The sequence below is a fragment of the Hesperophylax consimilis genome, chromosome 15, assembly GCF_061612785.1.
Source record: "Hesperophylax consimilis isolate HC1 chromosome 15, BYU_Hcon_1.0, whole genome shotgun sequence".
Lineage (NCBI taxonomy): Eukaryota > Metazoa > Arthropoda > Insecta > Trichoptera > Limnephilidae > Hesperophylax > Hesperophylax consimilis.
The window spans coordinates 34,538,685-34,559,818 of record NC_142850.1 but is presented as its reverse complement, the minus strand read 5'-3'; the positions used below and the strand labels follow the sequence as shown (position 1 = coordinate 34,559,818).

Sequence of the window (21,134 nt, the reverse complement as noted above, 5' to 3'; positions counted from 1 at the left end):
TTTAAAGTGATATAAATTATTATTTTAAAGTAAATTTCGTTCAAAATGTTTAAAATTACGCAGAAAACACATTTTTAATTTGGATGAGGACAAAGTGTTAGATAAACACGCTCGGAATGTTGTTTAATTTTGGTGGACTTAAGACAAACGGCGTCTTGAAAACACATTAAAATATATATATATATATTTAATTGTATTGTATAAATAAATGCTTTCTGAGAACAACTTGCATGTCAATTCAATCAATTTGGCCAAAAATGGTCTGTTGGACAAAAACAAACTAGAGCGACGCTGTGCTAAGGTAGACTAAACTTATTCAGTTTTATTTAATTTGTTTTCTATATCGGTTTTAATGTTTTTTTCAGAGTTTTTTGATTAATCTAAGCCAGATTTTTATTCTTGATTTGTAATCATTAAGCTTTTAAATTCGCTTTATATCTGGGGGACGGATGTTGTGTAGTTTTGTTGCGAAATAAATATAGTTTCTTTGTCCGAATGTGGTTTTATGACTTGGAGTATTTTTGATGTCATTGTGATTTGATCTAGTGTGATGAATGTGCGGTATTGTGGAGGATTCGGTATTTTTGAATGATTTCAATAGTGTATTTGTTGTACATTTGGTACATCAAAACTATTGAAAATTTCAATCAAAGGCTTTTTTATGGGTACTCTCAGTATGGTCTTTATGATTGCTTTTTTATTGTATTCAGGTTATGTATATATTTAGATACAGTAGATCCCCATCCTATAATTCCATATTCAATTCGAGAATTACATAAAGCGTAATAGTCTTTTTTTATGTTACATCGAAGAAACAAACTTGTTTTTAAAAAACACAATAAACAAACATACAGATGATTCCAGACAAGTGACTAACATAAACAGTACAGAACTGGTATATTAATAGGAAGCAATCACAAAATTATAAAAATTGGAACCTATGTACAATAATGTACATAGGTTCCAATTTTTCCGGGTTCGGGCGTTCTTCGCCATCCCAACATGCCTTCCATTGATATGATTGGTGTAACTCTAAGTGACCAGCTCAGGCAAGTATATTAGGTAGGCACTATTTTGGCAGAAATAAAATTAGTATTTAGGCATCTAAGCGTTTTTACAATAGTGTAAAAAAAAACCTAACCTAACCTAACCAAACTTCCTAACCTAACCTAACCTAAGCTAAACTATACTATCCTAATCTAATCTAACCTTACCTAACCAATACTAACCTAACCTATACTATCCTAACCTAAACTATACTATATTAACCTAACCTTTTGTAAATTTTTTTTTTATTTATAAACATGCCAAAATACCAATATTTAATTTAATTTTATATCCGGAGTTCCGCCTAAATAATAGCTGCATAATTTGTAAATCGTAAAAACGTTTTTTTCTAGCCACTCGTATAGTATTAGGAATACCAACATAAGAAAATGTTATCAACAGAAATTATTTTAAATGATTTTCATCCCGTATAACGAAAGCGAACGTTCATTTTAAGTAATTAAAAATTAGAATGCTTAAATTAAAAATCTCCCAAATGCAGATACCTAGTCTTATTTTATAGTAAAGATGAATCAGAGGGTTTTATTTTTAAAAAAATGTAGCGATCCCGAATAATTACCGAAAACTTGAGTCGGGTCATGTCAAGAGTCAATGTAACAGAAGACTATGTGTAATGTTGAAAGAAACAAGGAGTGAGTGTCATGGCAGAGTCATGTGGCTGTTCATCCACTCTACCTACAGTGAAATGGCGTGATGGTAAGTAGTATAAGTATAGTAGTATAAGTATAAGTAGTATAAGTACTTCATTATATTTAAGTACTTACGTACTTCTTTATAATCTCCTGGATAAAAGAAAGATAAAATAACCAAACGAAAACTAACCATTGACAATGAGACAACCTATTCATATTTCTGTAATCCCGGTATTTATTCACGATTGCGAACCTTTATTTATTATTACGACAACTTTTCGTACTTCAATAAATACCAGGGTCACAGAAATAGACACAGATCGCAAATTGCACGGATCTAAAAATGGTGAATTGTTACCATTGTGACGTTGTATAAATGTAAACTATTCAATATTTTGCAAGTCTTTTTACTCTGCCGATTTCTGTGCTCCGGATACCGAGAACGCGGGAATATTTCACATATCGCCGCATTTGCACAGAGAACAAAAAAAATATAAAATCGAGAAATAATTTCGTCGAGTCACCTCCTCACACGCTTGTGCTCCTGGTAGAATCTCCGAGTAGCACCTTCCTCATTCCAACCCAAATTTAGCCATATATCATCGCTTTGCACAGAGTTTACGTAGTCGGCGGCGATTCTGCAATTTGTCATCCAGTGATGAAAAAATTATTATTCGTGTTTTTAGCCCCCTTGCCCGAATAAGTATAATAAATGGGCCAATTTTATATATCTGATTAAAAAATTGATTGTGATAATTTTAAATGTTAGCCGATACCACAGGACTCCAAGGGTGTAGAGTGAGTCTATGGCACTTTTCTAATACGAGCATAACTAACTATTCACTCCTTTTCCCTGGTGCAACTCATACCCCAGGGCATTTTGCTCATCGCGCCTATCCACTTTTCTTATAGTTTTTTTTCCCAAGGAATGCCAAAAAAATATGAAAAAAGAATGAAAAAGTTAGGACCAATGTTTAGAAGAGTTTATATTAATTTTGTGTTGAAAGCATTATTTACGTTAGGATCCTTCATAGTTAATAAAACGCCCCATTTTCACGCTTATTCGACGTGAGTTTATTTATATTATTCGGTTTTGGCAATAGTACAGTTGTAATAAATAAATTTGAAATAGCGTGAGCATTTTTCCACGCGCGCCTTTCCGTATATTTTTTTAAGGCGCGCCTCCCATCACAGGTTAAAAATCTTAGGGAGAATAATACAAAAATCAGGGTACCAGATTCATGGTTTAGATTTTCTATACAGACAGAATTCGTATAATAATAAATAATTTATTACAAGAATCTGTATTAAAGACGGCAAGATAACACACGCGTGCCCGTTACTTTGCCCAAAACCACGTAAATATAACTCGTTCCAAAATCACCTAAATGTGGTAAATTGTATTTTAGATCAAACCACTGGTGTGTTTGATAGGCAGAGTAGGCACCTCCAAAATAGTAATCTGAAATATCTAAATTATTAAAAAAGTAATTACATTAATTATGTAAGTTTTTGCAGCTTTTGTCAGCTGATTGCAAGAACATTTGAGCGTTTGTCCCAAGGTATCCCGGAATTAATCCCGAACTCGTTGAATAACAATACCTACTTACTTAGTATATTGCATCCGCTCGGTTTTTGCCGTTATCAGTTATCATTGTTTAATGTTGCGTATAATCATAAAGTCAACATGTGCATGGCGTATTGCTAAGTTTAACGATCATTTTTATCTACAATTTTGAAACAATAATTGTTTAACCAGTGCCATTTTTTGTTTCAAACCAATCGGGATGAATAAGGGGACGTGTTCTATTTTGGTAGTTTTTTTTTCTTCCATTATTTCTGGCTTTCACCCTTCAAGGGAGTTCTTGGCCATCATTTAAAAGTATGGAGAAAGTAAAGGTGAATTTAAATATTAATTTTATTTAAATAGGCAAATTCAAAATTATAATGAAAATTGGAGTCGAGTTCAGACTTAGAAGAGATGAGATGTTGTTTAGAGAGGGACAACCAAAAATATGTGATCTAAAGTTCCCACTTCTAGACCACAGAATGTACAATCTGGAGAGTCAACGACGTGAATTTTAAAAAGGTGGGAAGGAACGGAACAATGTCCGATCCTCATTCGAATGAGTGAAGAAATTTATTTTTTGGAAAAATGGGGGAATTGTTGAAACCACGGTTATGATGGGGTAGTTCTTTGTATTGAGGCATAGCAGGCTCCCTTGGATTGATTAGCAATGTGCCAATACTCTGCCCAAACATTGTGGGATCTATCTTTGATGATGGAAAAAATGTCAGATAGGGGAATGAGGTTTTCAAGGGTAACAGGTACCGTGAATTACGTATGTTGGTATTACCGATTTTCGTACAGTTTAAGATGGCGGACATTCTTTGTCATCAATAAAAAGACTTTAATATCACAATGTTTTATTACTGATTGTGAATGCATATTACTGATGGTATTGAGGTATTGTGAATTTCTCATTTTTGTTTGATGATTTGACATTTTGTTTCTGTCAAGCCTCATAGTTTTATGTAACTATATTACGTGAAAATGTTGCATTTTATTCAATTTTTTACTTAAAATATTAATCAAAACTTTAAGTTTTATCTACAACGTGTTTTCATTGATGATTATGAATGTGTATTATCGTTAGGTATTGTAAATTTCGCGTGTATATTTGGCATTTTGTTTTGAGAAAATAATACACGATAACTTTACATACTCATAGAATAAATAATATCTATGTGTGTTAACTTCGTATTGTAACTTACTTTCAAATTGATGAATAGAGACAGGTTTGTGAGAGCTATTACTTTGGCATCTCCACTGCTGTGCTTTGGTATTTCCACCTCATATATTATACGAATATCGTACCGATCAAGATAAGATGATCAGGTAGGCAGTTTTGCCAAGGCATGAGTACCAATAAAAATAATTATGATAAAGGTTCAAAAACGAACGGGTAAACAAAAACATCAATTGGATTGCGACCAAGCACGTGACAAAGCTCGCAAATAACAGTGACAGATGTTTTCATAAATGTGATCAAGGATTATGTTCAAGGTGTTGCCATTTTTTACGATTTAGTATCATCTCAAAATACTATTTCTTGTCTAATGGCACTACCTGTATGAAATCATAAGTATGAAAATAATGATCGCGTAAAGCGAAAAAATTTCGTATGGATTCCGATATGGGGATCGGTGTGAAAAAAAGTATCGTGTAACTAACTAACTAACTAACTAACCATCACGCCGTTTCCCCGCAGGGGTAGGCAGAGAGGACGGACCGCCAAACAACTCGGTCTTGGCACACACTCCTTGCCTCATTCACATTCATACATCGTCTCATACATACTCTTCTATTGTTCTGACTCTTGACATGGCCCGACTCAAGTATCTGATTCACTTGGTCGTGCCATGTCTTCCTCGGGCGCCCCCGACTTCTGCTACCATTCACATTTGCATCGTATATTCTCCTTACACTCCTTTCTTCGCTCATTCGCTCTACATGCCCAAACCATCTAAGCGTCCCTTTCTTGATCTTACTCATTACGCTTACATCAGCCTTGCACTCTTTGCGGATATCCACATTCCTCACACGATCATACATGGTTTTACCACACATACGCCTCAGGGATCTCATTTCAACAGCATTCAATCTACTTTCATCCTTTCTTTGCCAGTTCCATGCCTCACTTCCATACATCAGGGTAGGTACCAGCACTCCATTGTGGACTGCTAACTTCGCTTCTTTGGACAATTTTTTGTTAGCGCCAACTGCGTTCAGTCCTCCATTAATGGAGTTACCTGCATTTACTCTTCTTTCAATATCTCTGTCAGCCTTCCCATCACTCGTAAACATGCTTCCTAAATACACAAATTCATCCACCTGCTCCAAGTATTCCTCATTCACAGCTATATTACACACTGTTTTCGTACTTTCTCTTTCAAACACCATTACTTTAGACTTACTTACATTCATCATTAACTCATTCTTCACGCATACTTCGTTCATCCTAGACACGAGAGACTGCAGATCATCCATACTATTAGCAATCAGCACCGCATCATCAGCATACAACAGGCAACATACTTTCAGTTTACTCAAATTCGCGCCCAATCCCACATCTTTCAATTCTTGCATACAATTATCCATGTATAGATTGAATAACCACGGTGACATTACGCAGCCTTGTTTAACACCTTTTGTGATATCAAACCACCCCGTAAAACCACCGTTCACCCTAACACATGCAACGCTTCCCTCATATAGAGACGCAATTGCCTGAGTCAGATTCGCATTCACTCCATACTTGGACAACACCTTCCATAGCTTTTTCCTGTCGACTCGGTCGTATGCTTTTTGTAGATCTACAAAGGCACAGAAAAGTTTCTGGTTTTTTGCCAGAAACTTCTCGGTGAGCATACGCAATGAGAAGATCTGGTCCATGCACCCCCTTCCACTCATAAAAGCACCTTGCACATCCCATATTTTATCCTTTGTTTCCTTTCTTACCCTTTCAATCAAAATTCTACCATACAGCTTGCCAACTGAACTTAGCAGGCTAATAGCCCTATGATTCCCACATTCCATACGTGACCCTTTACCTTTGTATAATGGCATGATCACTGCTCTTCTCCAATCTAAAGGCGTGTAACCTTCCTTTAAACATTGGTTAAAAAGATTGCACAACCATGTGAGAATTATACGGCTACCTCCTTTAAAATATTCAGCAGCAATATTGTCGAAACCGACAGCCTTACCATTCTTCATACACTTAATTGATCTTTCTATCTCATCCATGCTAATTTCGGTAACATTCAGTCCATCATCGTTCATATCTGATTCGCCGCTAGAATCACTGTCACTCACTTCGCTTTCAAAGACTTCCTCGAAATACTTCATCCATCTCTCTTTTATTTTTTCCTCATTCGTCAACATTTTTCCATCTTTCGATTTTATTACTTTCATGCTTCCGGTTTCAGGGCCACACCGGGACCTTTTGACTTCCTTCCAAAACAACTTAATGTTTTCTTGGAAATGGTTTGTCATTTTCATTCCTTCTTCCTCTTCCAGGCGTTTCTTTCGTTCTTTCACTCCAACTCTTACTTTTTTCTTACATTCCTTATATACTTCTTTCGCTCGATCCTTCTCTTCGCTGGAAGCACTGCCAGCCGCAATCAGACATAACCATGCTTTCTTCTTCTCTGAGACAAGTGCTTTAATATCATCATCCCACCATGCATCACCTTTCTTTCTACCTTGCGTACTTATTCCACACACCTCTCTAGCAGATTCACAAAGACTCACTTTTATGTGGTTCCATGTTTCGTCTATGCTTAGACCATCCATTTTTTTCTCATTCAATCTCATCTCTGCACAATTCACATACTTACTCCTCTCATTATCGTTTTGTAGTTTTTCTATTTTGATTCTTGTTGGAGTTAGTACCGTTTTCACTTTAGAGCGCCAACCGCGAAAGAGGTTTACTCTCGACACCACCAGAAAGTGGTCAGTTTCAACCTCTGCCCCTCTGAAAACTCTCGTGTCCTCGGTAACGGCTCTCAACCTAGAGTCAATTACTACAAAATCGATAATTGACCTCTCGTTTCCTCTTTCCCACGTATATTGGTGGATACCTTTATGATCGAAAAAAGTATTGGACACAAAAAGGTTCCACTCTAAACATACTTCAAGTATTCTGTTCCCGTTGTCATTCGTTCTTTTATCCCCAAACATACCTAAGGCCGATTCAAATCCGTCACGTCTAATTCCTACCCACCCATTCAAATCGCCTGCCATTATAATCCTTTCATTAATATTTTTCAGTCTCATCACATCATTCACACCAGTCCAAAAATCATCTTTCTCTTCGTCACTCTCAGAATTGACAGGGGCATAACAAACAACAAGAAACACCCTTGTCAAACCGATTTTGAACCTAATCCACATTATTCTCGGACTTACACATTCATACTGCAACATACATTCAATCATTCTGGGAGACAGTAGTGCTGCAACACCCTGACACGCCCTCTCTGTATCTGGTCTCCCAGACCAAATGACGAGCCTATCATTATGCTGCATTGTACCGCTCCCTTTTTTCATACTCTCTGTTACACAAAGTATGTCCAAACATTTGCTAACCATCGTGTCACACAATTCATTCATCTTTCTTTCCATACCTCCTCTAATATTCCACGTACCAATTCGACATTGTTCGAGTTCCTTCCTCCTCTTTGCGCCACCGAAGGGTTGGCGATGTGATGGATAGCGAGCCTCATCGACACCTGTGTCGGCCATTCCCTTCTACAAACTGCTTATCTAGTCTAACATAATGATACTTAGGTATAAATCACTAACATACAAATTAGTATAATATTTAACTTAATCCTAACGCCATCAAAACTATTCCAGATGTCCAAATGAAAAAACTTAATTCTAAAACAAAAAGTATTATAATCACTATAACAATACACTAATCACTGCATAATTGTTTGTACTAGTTCATATTGGCAGAAGACAAAAGACGCGGCTTCATTTCGATTTCGTCCTTCCTAGGGCGTAGGGGCACGGGGCGGTGCAGCGGGGGTGTAGAAATTGCCAGATGATTGTTTTTTATGGGTCATCTTGTAGGGGCGATGGTCGTGAGCGAATCAGTGACCGACCCACGGACAGGTCGTATAGCCGACAGACGTCTATAACGGAGCCGGTAAAGGTAACGGCAAGCATGGTGGCGGCAGCGGGGGTGGAAATATCGGTATGTGACGGTCGATGAGGTCTCCACATCTGGTAGAAATTATCAAATGCCAAACTCGGGCTCACTGACACTGCATTTTTTTGCGGCACCGGGGGTTGACGTATCGGTACGGGGTGACGAGAGACACGGGTAGGTTGCTGCCCTAAAAATTGTCAACGAAAACACGAGTCTGCATTATTCTGCCATTCAATTAGGTAGGTACCATGTACCATTACCATTTTTCATTATTTCGTATCTACCCTCTTTGATAAAAACATGACTATTAATTGATCTATGTTTCATCGCTATTTATTAACGATAATAATTAGGTAGGTACTTTCTTAGACCACCTGTATGTAAACCCCTCTGATCATATCTGTACCTCAGAAGTCAAAGGTCGGTTGACCAGTTTTTTGTGAAAATGAGTTATGTATGAGACCTTTTTAATTTTTTTAAGTATCTACACAGAGGTATGAAGACGGTTGTCCTACGACAATGTGAAACTAAGTTAATAAAAGGTCAGGTATCCTTACAATGTTCAAAGGAAAATAATACTATTTCCTCTCACCTGAACAATTTAAAAAATGTTTGACTTCTGAGGTACAGATATTTATAACGCCATAGAATGAATTTTTGTATAAATGCGCACTACTCAACGAAACAGGAAAAACCGCTAAGCAATAAATTGCGCGAAATTGTGGCTGTAGTTGCACCATCGAGAGATTGACCGCGGAACAACAGATGAATGTAGATTTCAATGTTTTAGCAGGTACCAAATTAAATTATTTACCGATTTCACCGCCGGAAATCTCTCAGTGGTACCATAATATATATTTCCTCACGTGTTAACTAACATTTTTGCCTCAATCAGTTCTATTTGATTCTTGACTCGGGAGATTTAAAAAACAATTACTTACATCGATTGAAGCGTTGAGAAATAAAACGTCGTTTTCGGCGTAATGCTTTTTCCTTTATTTTTTTTTAAATAGTGTGTTTTTGTGTCTGTTCACCAACTCATAAAACCTGGTTTTAAACCGGCAGAGGAACACTCATAAACAACTCCATGCGTGTTTAGAACTAGTTATGTTACTTTTTCGAAAGGGAAACTGAATCTAAAGAAAGTGTAATGTGTTGGCATACAGGCATGCAAAAAGATGTGTTGTGTCTAACAAACATTTTTGAAGCAGTGAAATAATAATACTTCACCTTGAAAATAAGTGATTTTAAGCGACTTTGAAGTTTGTACCTTTAAAGTCATGAGACTTAAAAATTGTGGACAAAGCATTAGTGCGATTTTGGGTGAATGGCATTGAAGTCAAATCTTGTATGACAAACTTTTGAAATGATTTGTATGCGAAGTGGTATTATTTGTTACTATTTTAATTATATTTTCATAGTTTAAATACAATTATAATGGCTTATGAATTTTTAGAGGCATTTTATGAGACAGGGAGTAAGATACGTTATTAAAAAAATCATTAGCTATTATAATTGTATTTATCTCGAATACTTCCGTCTCAGGCTTATTGGGTCCATAGTAAGGGATCTTTTAAATAATATCAAAAAGGGAATGTAAAAGACCACTCCCAAAATAGAAACAACGAATTAAGTATCTACTTATTTATTTACGACTATATTATTTAGTCCCCATTCAATGGTCATACGGTGAAAAAATCTAGGACTCCTGCACTAAGAAGGTCGGTGGATACTAAAAAAATATTTGTAATTTACAATTGACATAATATTATAATAATAAGTTCAATGTTAATTAACCTGTTAGCAAAAAGACAATAACAATAAGTATACAAGTACGAATATTATATACATAAGAGATAATAAACTCATACACACAAATACAGAATTAATCAAAACGTTACAGCTGCAGTGGGGTACACAGAGTTTTAATTGATATTAATTTACCATCTTAAGCTGGGTCCAGACATGTTCTTTTGTCCGTACCGTACCTCCGTTTCGTACCAGCGTCGCGATCCAAAAACTCTGGACGCATCATCTTTTGTCCGTACCGTACCTCCGTTTCGTATCCGCGTCGCGATCAAGAGCCCGTATCTCCGTAACGTCGCTGCGATCATCGCGTGTTCATTTCCTCCCATCATGTCGTCGACTGCGGAAGTGTTTGAGAATTTGACGATTGCTTGCGCGTCCTTCATTGTTATTCACAATAATATAACGAAAAAAAAACAAAAAAGGCGACGTTGGTGGGAGTTAGAATTGTTCAAAAACAGAGAAAGATGTAAGACGCCGCGAACACGTCCAGACTGGCGCAGACCCGTACCGTATCGCCTTTGAACGGGCCGAAAAACCGACTCGCGATGGATCGGAGCGTACCTCTATCCGTATCGAGATGCCGTACCACCGTACCGTACCGAACGGGCGTCCAAACTAGCGTTCTTGATCGCGACGCTGGTACGAAACGGAGGTACGGTACGGACAAAAGAACATGTCTGGACCGAGCTTTACTACAGACGTAGCAACGTTTCGCTAAGCTGCAGGATTTAAAAATAAAAATGCCATATTTTTTCTACCGCACAAAAGGAAGCCAACTTGACATGTTCTTAATTTCGTTAATAAAATTGTACTAATTAAGAGAAGTAACACCAATATGGCACTGATTATTACATTTGTGATTTGTAGCGAAAGGCGCGGCCTTTTTTGACACTAACACTAACAAGTCTTCCTTTGAATGCGCATTACACACACATACATATTTTTGTAGAATACAGTCAATATTTGACTGAGTTGGCATCGTGCTTGGTTCCCATCCAAGCGTCGTGAGTTCAATTCCTCGGCTGGCTAGGTCTCCATCACAACACAAGCGATGTTTCCACTTACTGTGAGGGTAGTAGGACGTTTTCAAATGTTGTCAGGTTATTCGTAACTCGGGAATGTGCGTCATTTTGCATATTTAGTTCCTGATTTTGACTTACTGCGATTCATAGACTAAATAAACACACACACACAAACAATACGACAATATGATAACATAAATACCACAAAACACGACAATATGCGAAGCAATCCATTAGCTACGACGCGCGACGAGGCAATTTGTGTAAAAAAAATATGTCTCCTGAAATCAGATGAACTTTTTTGTTAAATTTTATAATTGCAGGTGATTTATTTTATAGTAGGTACCTATTATGGGTAAGTAGGTATTATATTATAATTTTACTTTGGTTTCGATTATCTCCGAACAGATTCTAGCAATAACGTCCTTTTTCAAACCAACGTTTCAATTAGATATAATCGAAAGCGTTTTGTGTTTTGAAACATATTGCGGTATCGGGCACACCGCACAACTGCCACTCTGGTAAAAGTTTTATTTGAACGGAGCGTATCATTATTATTGATAATATGTAACTAAACTACTATTGTTGCAGGTGGAAACTGTTTGTTGACTCGTGACTCAAGTGTTGTCAATTCTTTATCACCTCTTGACACTTCTGGATGTCGTTAGCTAGTGAAACATGACGTAAAAACTGACAAAAGTGATAATAACAGTTAATAAGAATTCAAACTAATTAAAATGCATTTTTAATATAACGTCTAGGTAGTGAAATATGCTGCAAGAACTGAAAAATGTGTATAGTAAATAGTAATTCAAACCATTTGTAATTTAACGTTGCAATTAATTCTAGATAGTGAAACATGCTGTAAAAACTACAAAAAATAGTGCCGTGAACAGTTGTTAATAATAATAGGAAATTAAAATTAATTGAAATGAATTTGGAATTCAACGTTACTAATAACTCATGGGACTCTAGCGACAGACCGGGGCAACTGGACAGATGTAAACAGTGCCTTACCTCCAAGAAAGTGATGACTTTTTCGGTCGGTCTTCTTGGCCTGGCCATCTGCATGTGTCTCCTGGGATACATGCTGTGTTCGTATCCCCCGGAGCCCGATGTCGTCAGGACATTGAAGTTTACCAGCGTGGTAAGAATAAAATAACAACAATACTTACAGAAAAGTTCACCGTCACGTGATTGTGACAGGTGGGTGACAGTTGACAGTTGGAGTGGCGGCAAATGTGAATGATCTGAAAGTTAGTTCATCGTGAACATAAAATACTTACTTTGGTCTTGAAATTGAAATTATCTAATTTGTTTTTTTGTGTATTTGCAGATATTCCGGCATGGGGCGAGGACTCCAGTGTCAACCTGTAACAGTGATCCACACAAAAACTATTCCTGGCCCGGGGGGCTGGGATCTCTGACAAATGTAATTATTTATTAACTAACTAACTAACCATCACGCCGTTTCCGCAGGGGTAGGCAGAGAGGACGGACCGCCAAACAACTCGGTCTTGGCACACACTCCTTGCCTCATTCACATTCATACATACTCTTCTATTATTCTGACCCGTGACATGGTCCGACTCAAGTATCTGATTCACTTGTTCGTGCCATGTCTTCCTCGGACGTCCCCGACTTCTGCTACCATTCGCATTTGCATCATATATTCTCCTTACACTCCTTTCTTCGCTCATTCGCTCCACATGTCCTAACCATCCAAGCGTCTCATTCTTGATCTTACTCATTACGCTTACATCAGCCTTGCACTCTTTGAAGATCTCCACATTTCTCACACAATCATACATGGTTTTACCACACATACGCCTCAGGGATCTCATTTCTACAGCATTCAGTCTACTTTCATCCCCTCTTTGCCAGTTCCATGCCTAACTTCCGTACATCAGGGTAGGTACCAGCACTCCATTGTGAACTGCTAGCTTTGCTTCTTTGGACAATTTTTTGTTAGCGCCAACTGTGGTCAGTCCTCCATTAATGAAGTTACCTGCATTTACCCTTCTTTCAATATCTCTAATAATTATTTATTGTTTATCAAATTATTCTTCTTACGTATGGCGAGGGGGTCAGAGGGGGAAATCTAGGTCTGCGAGCCAGTTTAGGACCTCACGTGTCGCCTTATGGACCTCCTCAATCCCGCCGAGGAATGAATGGAGCGGGCATTCGCTGACCACATGTTCGGTAGTCTACATTAATCGTATTAATTTCGGACACCCATCAGTTTCATCCCCTTATGTAATAACAATTTCTTATCTATTTCAGGAAGGAAAGGTCCAGCTCTACAACCTGGGTCTGATGCTGCGGAAGCAGTACTCAGGCTTCCTACCGGTGGAGTACCTGGAGCAAGACCTGTATGTGGTGAGCAGCGACGCGCCCCGTACCATCTCCAGTGCCTCCTGCCTGCTGGCCGGGCTCTACCCGCCGGGGCCCCGCCAGCGGTGGCATCCCAAGATACCGTGGCAGCCCATCCCGGTGCACACCATACCCAGGCATATGGATAAGGTAACAAACTACATATATTCTAGCCCCAAGATTCTTCTTTAGTATGGTCAATACAGACAATTAAAAAATCTAGATTCGTGCAGCTAACCCAGCAGTCAATCCAATAGCTGGCTATAGAAGCATTTTTTAGAAATGTTTTAAGGGTAAACTAAAAATTCTTCATAAACTGCTCGTTCATTAACCTTTTACATGTAATGTCACATGCAGTACAATTCACAATTTAAATGGAAATGCTGCAGTAACGCCGTGCATGTACCGCATGTTGCGTCTAAAAAAGTATTCAGCTTTATACAGGGTGTATCGGCACTAACCCGACAAACTTTAACCAGCTATTTCTTAGCACATTTGGAGTAAAAAATGTTATGGGCACTTTGCTGTCCGGTAGCATTTTTTTTTCAATTAAAAACAAAAAAATTAAAAATTTCCACACTACATCACTGTCATTGGCATTGCTTTTCGGGTTCAACAGCAAGTAATAAGCAAGTATGTCGAAAAGCGTCTTCGCTCTTTCGCACACACTAAATAATAATAGTTAATAATGAGACGAATGTTGCCGTGCCATTTCGTTGTGATTGTAAAAGTGCGCCAATATAGGTACACACGTGCATTATTTAACGGAATTCGAATAAAATATTGCCAGATGGGTTTTCAAACTTTGACAAAGGATAAAACAGTGGTGACATGTGGTGAAAATATGAATAATAAATTTTTTATTAAAAAAAAACGTTACCGGACAGCAAAGTGCACATACGATTTTTTACTCCAAATATGCTAAGGAAAAGCTGGTTAAAGTTTGTCGGGTACGTGCCGATACACCCTGTATAGGGTTTTCCAATAAGAGGTGTTATGTGTATTTAATTCCTGCGATAAAATGATTGTTTATGGCCGGTATTGGATGGTATTGATCTGGACAACGTTTACTTTCAACAAGACGGCGCTATGTGCCACAAAAGCAACGAAACCATTGATATTTCACGGGAAAAGTTTCCGGACAGTGTTATCTCTCGAAGAGGTGATCACAATTGCCCACCGAAATCTTGTGATTTAACACCTTGCGACTTCTTCCTTTGGAGCCACGTGAAAGAGAAGGTCTACGTCAACAGCCCAGCGTCAATTCAAGACCTCAAAGATGGAATTCGCGAGGCTATCGAGGACATAAGGCAGCCACTTTTTGCGATTTGGTTATGGAAAATTTCATGAAAAGGATATGGTCCTGTAGGCGTGGTCATGGTGGTCATTTTCACTATTAACTGCATACCTTTCTCTTTATAATGAAATAAACATTCGATCATTTATATATAGCATTTTTCTTTGAATATCAAAATAACACCTCTTATTGGAAAACCCTATAGTTAAATAGCCGAAATTTCCGGCGTTGCCTGGGCTTTGTACAGAGTTTTACGAAATCAGACCTCAACAGTGAAATTCTATTTTTTTGAAGGTCAAGTGTGCAAACTTTCATCAACCTTGGAGTAAAATTGTAGATTTATACAAAAATCAAATCCACGCCTCTTTCCCAGAGTCCGCCATGCAGCCACCTGCCACAGATATTCTTTTAAAAATATATTAATAGAGGATATAATATGTTAACAATAACTCTATTTTACAGATGATAGCAATAAAAGCACCATGCAAAAAGAGGACTGTAGAATACGAGGAGTCCAAGAGACGTCCAGAAATAGTGGAGAAATACCAGTCCTTGTTCGACAAGCTGACCCTCCACTGCAACCAGACTATCCAGGACGTGCTGGCGGTGGAGCTGCTCTACAGCTCCCTCAGCATCGAGAGGGAGAACGGGCTGCAACTGCCAGAGTGGACCGAGGAGCTGCTCCCGGCCATGCTGGAGGGAACCTGCGCCAGTTTTACCGCATTTGCATATGACACATCATTGAAACGCCTACAAGGAGGTATGTTTTAAAGAAAGACAAACCTTCTCAGAAAAGGAAAACCTTACAATATTAAATTTTAAAACCTACTACTGTCTACATTACAAAATGTAGACACGTTGTAGAGATCTCAAAAGTGGCAAGCGAAAGATACATTTACTGTTGTACTTTTGATTATTTCAATATATATATGTTGTATTAAACTGTCAAGCGCCTTGTGAGGTTGTGAGCTTACTCTAACCAAATTGCGTAAATGACTGCCAAATGCCCTCTTGTGTGACGAGAAAGTGTTTTCATTACATGGCAAACACTAGTAAAAGCCAAGGAATATTATTAAATTCGAAAATACATACATGCAAATGACGTATTATTAAGTATAAATAATACCATTATTTCAATTGTTTTTCCAAAGATTTTAAGTGCCATTAGAGAAAGTGAGACAGCGAACATAGCAACACATAAGTGTAAGGACAGCCTACTGGCAGTTGGTCATCTCGTATAGTGTTCCGTATTCATCTTAATGTAAGCGAGTAAATGTAAATTTATTATTTAGTAAATTTATCATTCGCACCCGTGATGTAGGATAAACTTTTAAATACGAAAATGCCACCCGGTCGTATATCTATTTTGTCCATACATGTATATTCTTTGAATGTCTATCTTTGACAAACATGACCAACATTTTAATTTTAAGAATTTACAGGAAACAAAAGGCGTGTTTGTTATTTGCCACATTTTGTGAGACAATAACATATCTAGATGTATTGCAATGTCATTGCTTGTACATGTATATGTATTCTGAATTTTGTTCCATTGAACCGCAAGTCACCGGGAATATCGCCCTTCTCTAGACATACCATGATAGTACTATAAAACTTGAGACAATCTCTTGCCCTCAATTAGAAGTCGCGAGTGGCCCGCTTTCTGGAAACGGGAAATATCCATCTCTTGCCACATTTCTTCGTGACTTGGTCCCGGAATACGGAACTTATGGTCTAGAGGTGAAGCGTATATACTAGAACAGATATCTCAAAGATTCTTTCGTACTTAATATTTGTTATCGTATCATGCATATATCGAGAATTGGGCGTCTTGCGAGAATTGCCAGTATCGCGTGTCTTGCGAGTATTGCGCGTCTTGTGAGTATTGGAGACTTGCGTGTCTTTTGCGTCTCGTATATGCAATACTCGCCAGACGTGCAATACACTTAATGAGAAGAGTGTTTCTGTAATCCAAATATGGTAAAAATACCCGTAAAGCAAATGCACCAGGGGACATGAAAAAAAAAGTGAGGAACTACTTCCTTGGAAATTCTCTAGCTACCATTCCATTATTGTGGGGAATCAATTTTCAAGACGAGCTAGTACGACTTACCTCTAATCTAGGAATGACATCTGAGAGGTCCGTTAAATCATTATTATTATTGGCAGATAGAAATAAAATATAGATAGAAAATAATGATAAATAAAGTACAGAGTTTTGGCTAGGCGGCGTTGCCTACATTTAGCAAGTTTTTAAATTGTTTTCTGGGTTTTTTTTCAGGGCCCCTCCTTTCTGATATCTTAACAAATATGAAGAATAAAGATGCTGGGTCTCTTGTACCAGACAGAAAGATGTTCCTGTATTCCGGACATGACCTGACCATCGCCACAATGTGGAGGACTCTTGGCTTTGAAGAGTGTTTGCTGCCGGAATACGGAGCGGCCATGATCATAGAGTTGCATTCCATCCCTGAAACCAAAGTCTCTGAAGTCAAGGTAAATACATCACTACATACATAGATGTATCTCATCTGCCCTGATGATGGACACTGCAAGCCTGTATCAAACTGCCTTCTCAAGAAGAAGGAGAATATAATACCTCAAAGCCAAACAACATGTCCTTTAAGTCAGTTTATCTATTACAGCTACTACTCTACTAATATAAACCAAGCTCACTTGGATTCTTATTTGGAGAGAAGAAAGAATTAAGTGATAACTTTTTTTTAAATTTAAAACAACTCAATTACTTTTATACTTATTGTGAAATCAGATATGAACGCATCAGCAAAACGCTGCTGGTTCATTAAATAATAATAATAAAACTAAAAAACACTGGTTTGAAAATCGGATAATAAAAAGTAATATTATGATAAAATGTTTACTAGAATTTGACTTATTTTAGCTACATCAATGGCTGTAGTATATCATGGTTATATGGTGTAAGGTGGAACTCTGAAATAATGCTTTCAAAAATGTCCAAAGAGCCACAAAGTGATCTTCTTTTGTGTGTCTTCTTTTACAACAGTTGATCAACTTAGCTTTATGTACAATCTTTCCCTCTCTCTTACAAATATTGATTATAATTGATATTTCACAATATAATTGATATACAGGGTTTTCCAATAAGAGGTGTTATTTTGATATTCAATCGTTGCTTGTGTGGCACGTAGCGCCGTCTTGTTGAAAGTAAACGTTGTCCAGATTAACACAATCCAATTCCGTCTATAAAAAATCATTAATCATCTCTCAAACAGTCACACGTTGAGGATAGATAGGCTTTTCAACAATAACTCTTGGGTTTTCCGAGCCCCAGATGCGACAATTTTGCTTGTTGACGAAGCCACCGAGGTGGAAATGGGCCTCATCAAGATGATTTGCATTTGATTCACTCAAGTGAATTTTAATAATTTCAATGTGTTGTTGAAGCGTGTATCGTTCCATTTTTATTAATGGCGTAGTTTCTACTTGTCAAATGTCAAAAAATGACAGCTTCAAAAGTAACATCTACCGAAATAGCGGGCTATTCAAAATAACATCTCTCATGGGAAAACCCTGTATGTAGTTATCCAAGATGTAACTGAGAATTTAGTGCGTCACAATTCTTTTATATTTTCACACTGCACGCCTCTTCTATTTATTATCGGCAAATGAACTAAACTTAGTAAACTAAAAGTAACTTAATAAGTAAACTAAGCTTAATTCCTAAACAATTAACAAAAACACACAAAAATTCAGTCAATCTAACACCCCTTCATAACCAGAGATGTGCTTTATTTCAAATAAATCCATTTCAAATGGAAATGCAAAATGCAAAATGGGTATTTTCCATTTTAAATGCTTTTCTAAAAACCATTTTGCATTTTGCATTTTAAATGCTTTTCTCAATGCATTTTCCATTTCAAATGCTTTTTTGCAACATACTTCCTACTATCTCCACTCATCTTTTTTTCATAAACCCCAAATATCAGTCGGTCCTCAATCTCGCTATGAGAGATAATTTACATTTGTCAAGTCCTGGCAATTGAGTGATATCATTACAAAAAATACTGAACATGGGGCCATGACGCTGTAATATTAAATGTTAGATAGCAGTTTCCATGTTTTTACGTTGGCAACATTAGTCCCGCGCAATTTTTTTGTGGTTTCATAATCTGTAGTCGTAGTGTTTTTGGATTTACCATCATGTAATATGTTTGTTCTACATTGATGTCTATTATTAAATGACAAAATTGTTTAAAAATTCAATAATTATTTTAATTGTTTGACGTGAGAAACCATTTTGCATTTTCAATGCATTTTGAAAATAGGTATTTTGCATTTTGCATTTGAAATGCTTTTCTAAAAACCATTTTGCATTTTGCATTTTCAAATGGAAAAGTTTTGACCCATTTCCATTTTGCATTTCAAATGGTTTTGGGTACCCATTTTGCACATCTCTGTTCATAACCCACTTTTTCTCCTCCAATGAACCACCCTGACAATAACAAAAACAAAATATAAAGTATCTACCTTGAGCCTGAGTTGAATATCCCGGTGCTAGAATAATAAAAAAAATTATATTCACCTATATAAAAAAAAAAAAACTCAAAACTACTGGACCGATTTTGACGGTGGAAGAAGTCGGAGACGCCTGAAGAAGACTTAACACATTATATCTGCACTGGAATGAGATACAGATTCAAATTAAAGTCCATAGAATGTAGTTTTTTAACAGTGTGAGTGTTAGAGACAGTCGAGGACGCACAAGGCAGACTTAATAATAATAATTTTTATTCCAGGATGTAGGGAGGTAAGTTCAATTCCACACATCCCACATAAGATACAAGAAAATGCAACAATAGATTAAAAAAGAAAAGGTTAATGCATTGTGAAAAGAGCAAATTCACTAACATATCTAATCAGGAAAACCTTCCTTGACTTAACACCGGACATGATGTTAAAAATATATGTGCGACCTCTCCTGGAAAATGCTTTCCAAATATGGAGTCCTTACTTCGCAAAGGATATAAATCTGTTAGAGAGAGTACAGAGACGTTTCACTAAAATACCAAGAGCTCTGAAAGATCTACGATACGAAGATAGACTCAAGGAACAAGATTACCAACCTTACAAGAAAGAAGAGAAAGGGGTGACTTGATCGAGACTTTCAAAATTTTATCTGGACATTACAGTTTTGCCCTAGCATCCAAGAAATCTTCACTACTAATAAAAATATAAATCTCCGTGGACACTCAAAAAAAATTACCAAAACGCCTTTTGCATCTAATCCTAGAAAACACTTCTTTGCAAATAGAGTAGTGGATGCTTGGAACAAACTCCCACAACATGTCATCGATGCAACAAATATAAATCAATTCAAAGCTCTATTGGATTCACATTTGGAGAGAAGAAAGAACTTAGTTAAAACTTAAAACAACTCAATTACTGTAAACTTGTTGTGAAATCAGATGAGCGCATCAGCAGAATGCTGCCTGCTCTGCACATAATAATATAATGTATTTTTTAACAGTCACAATGTGGATTTCACGATATTTAATTTATTAATAAAGTGAGTAGTAGAAAAAGTTGGGGACTAAAATAAGTACATATTTTCAAATTTTCACAATAATTTTATTTTATACTAGAATTAGCAACCTCAAATCTTTACTTCGAACCATTCAGAGCCCCGAGCAACGTCTGGACACGTCAGCCAGTAGACAATAAAACGTAATTGTAATAATAAAATATTAATTTGATTTTCTTCTTTTAGCTGCTGTATTCTAATAACACCAAGGTGCCGCCTCAAGAACTGCAAATTCCAAACTGTGCCAAGCCTTGCACGTTGGCTGACTTTGTAAACGTAACTCTGGACGTAATACCAATTGACTGGGATGCGGAGTGCCAAAACAAAAACGACACATGTGTTTTATCATAATAATTTTAAATTGTTTATAAAGTGTGATACATCACGAATCTATTATCTGTCCCCTAGGATGAAATTATGTATTAATCTGTTATCCGTTCAGTCGTTATCAGAATTATGAGACTGACCTGCTAAAGATTAAAGCAATATTGGCAGTGGGAGTAGTTTTGGGAAACTGCTGTCTTTGCACCAATCAAAACTGAGCGATTCCTAAGTGGAGTCAAAATGTATCTACAGCGAATGAGTTGCTCATTTACATTTCACCATCATTTTTTAACTGAGTGTTTGCTCAATTTAATTATACGCCCA

General features: G+C 37.1%; 1 protein-coding gene across 2 annotated transcripts; it reads left to right on the top strand.

The window, feature by feature from the left end:
- The first annotated feature begins 9,508 nt into the window (after positions 1-9,508).
- Positions 9,509-20,848, top strand: LOC149417676 (lysosomal acid phosphatase-like). Of its 2 annotated transcripts, XM_089640497.1 has the most exons (7): positions 9,509-9,795; positions 11,845-12,400; positions 12,590-12,685; positions 13,537-13,776; positions 15,386-15,683; positions 17,205-17,419; positions 20,673-20,848. In XM_089640497.1, exons 2-7 carry the CDS (start codon positions 12,185-12,187, stop codon positions 20,835-20,837), a joined length of 1,230 nt encoding a protein of 409 aa, XP_089496623.1. In that variant the 5' UTR covers positions 9,509-9,795; positions 11,845-12,184; the 3' UTR covers positions 20,838-20,848. The 2 variants fall into 2 exon arrangements, with proteins under 2 accessions (XP_089496623.1, XP_089496622.1); XM_089640496.1 differs by lacking the exon at positions 9,509-9,795 and having other exon boundaries at positions 10,927-12,400.
- Positions 20,849-21,134: the final 286 nt, after the last annotated feature.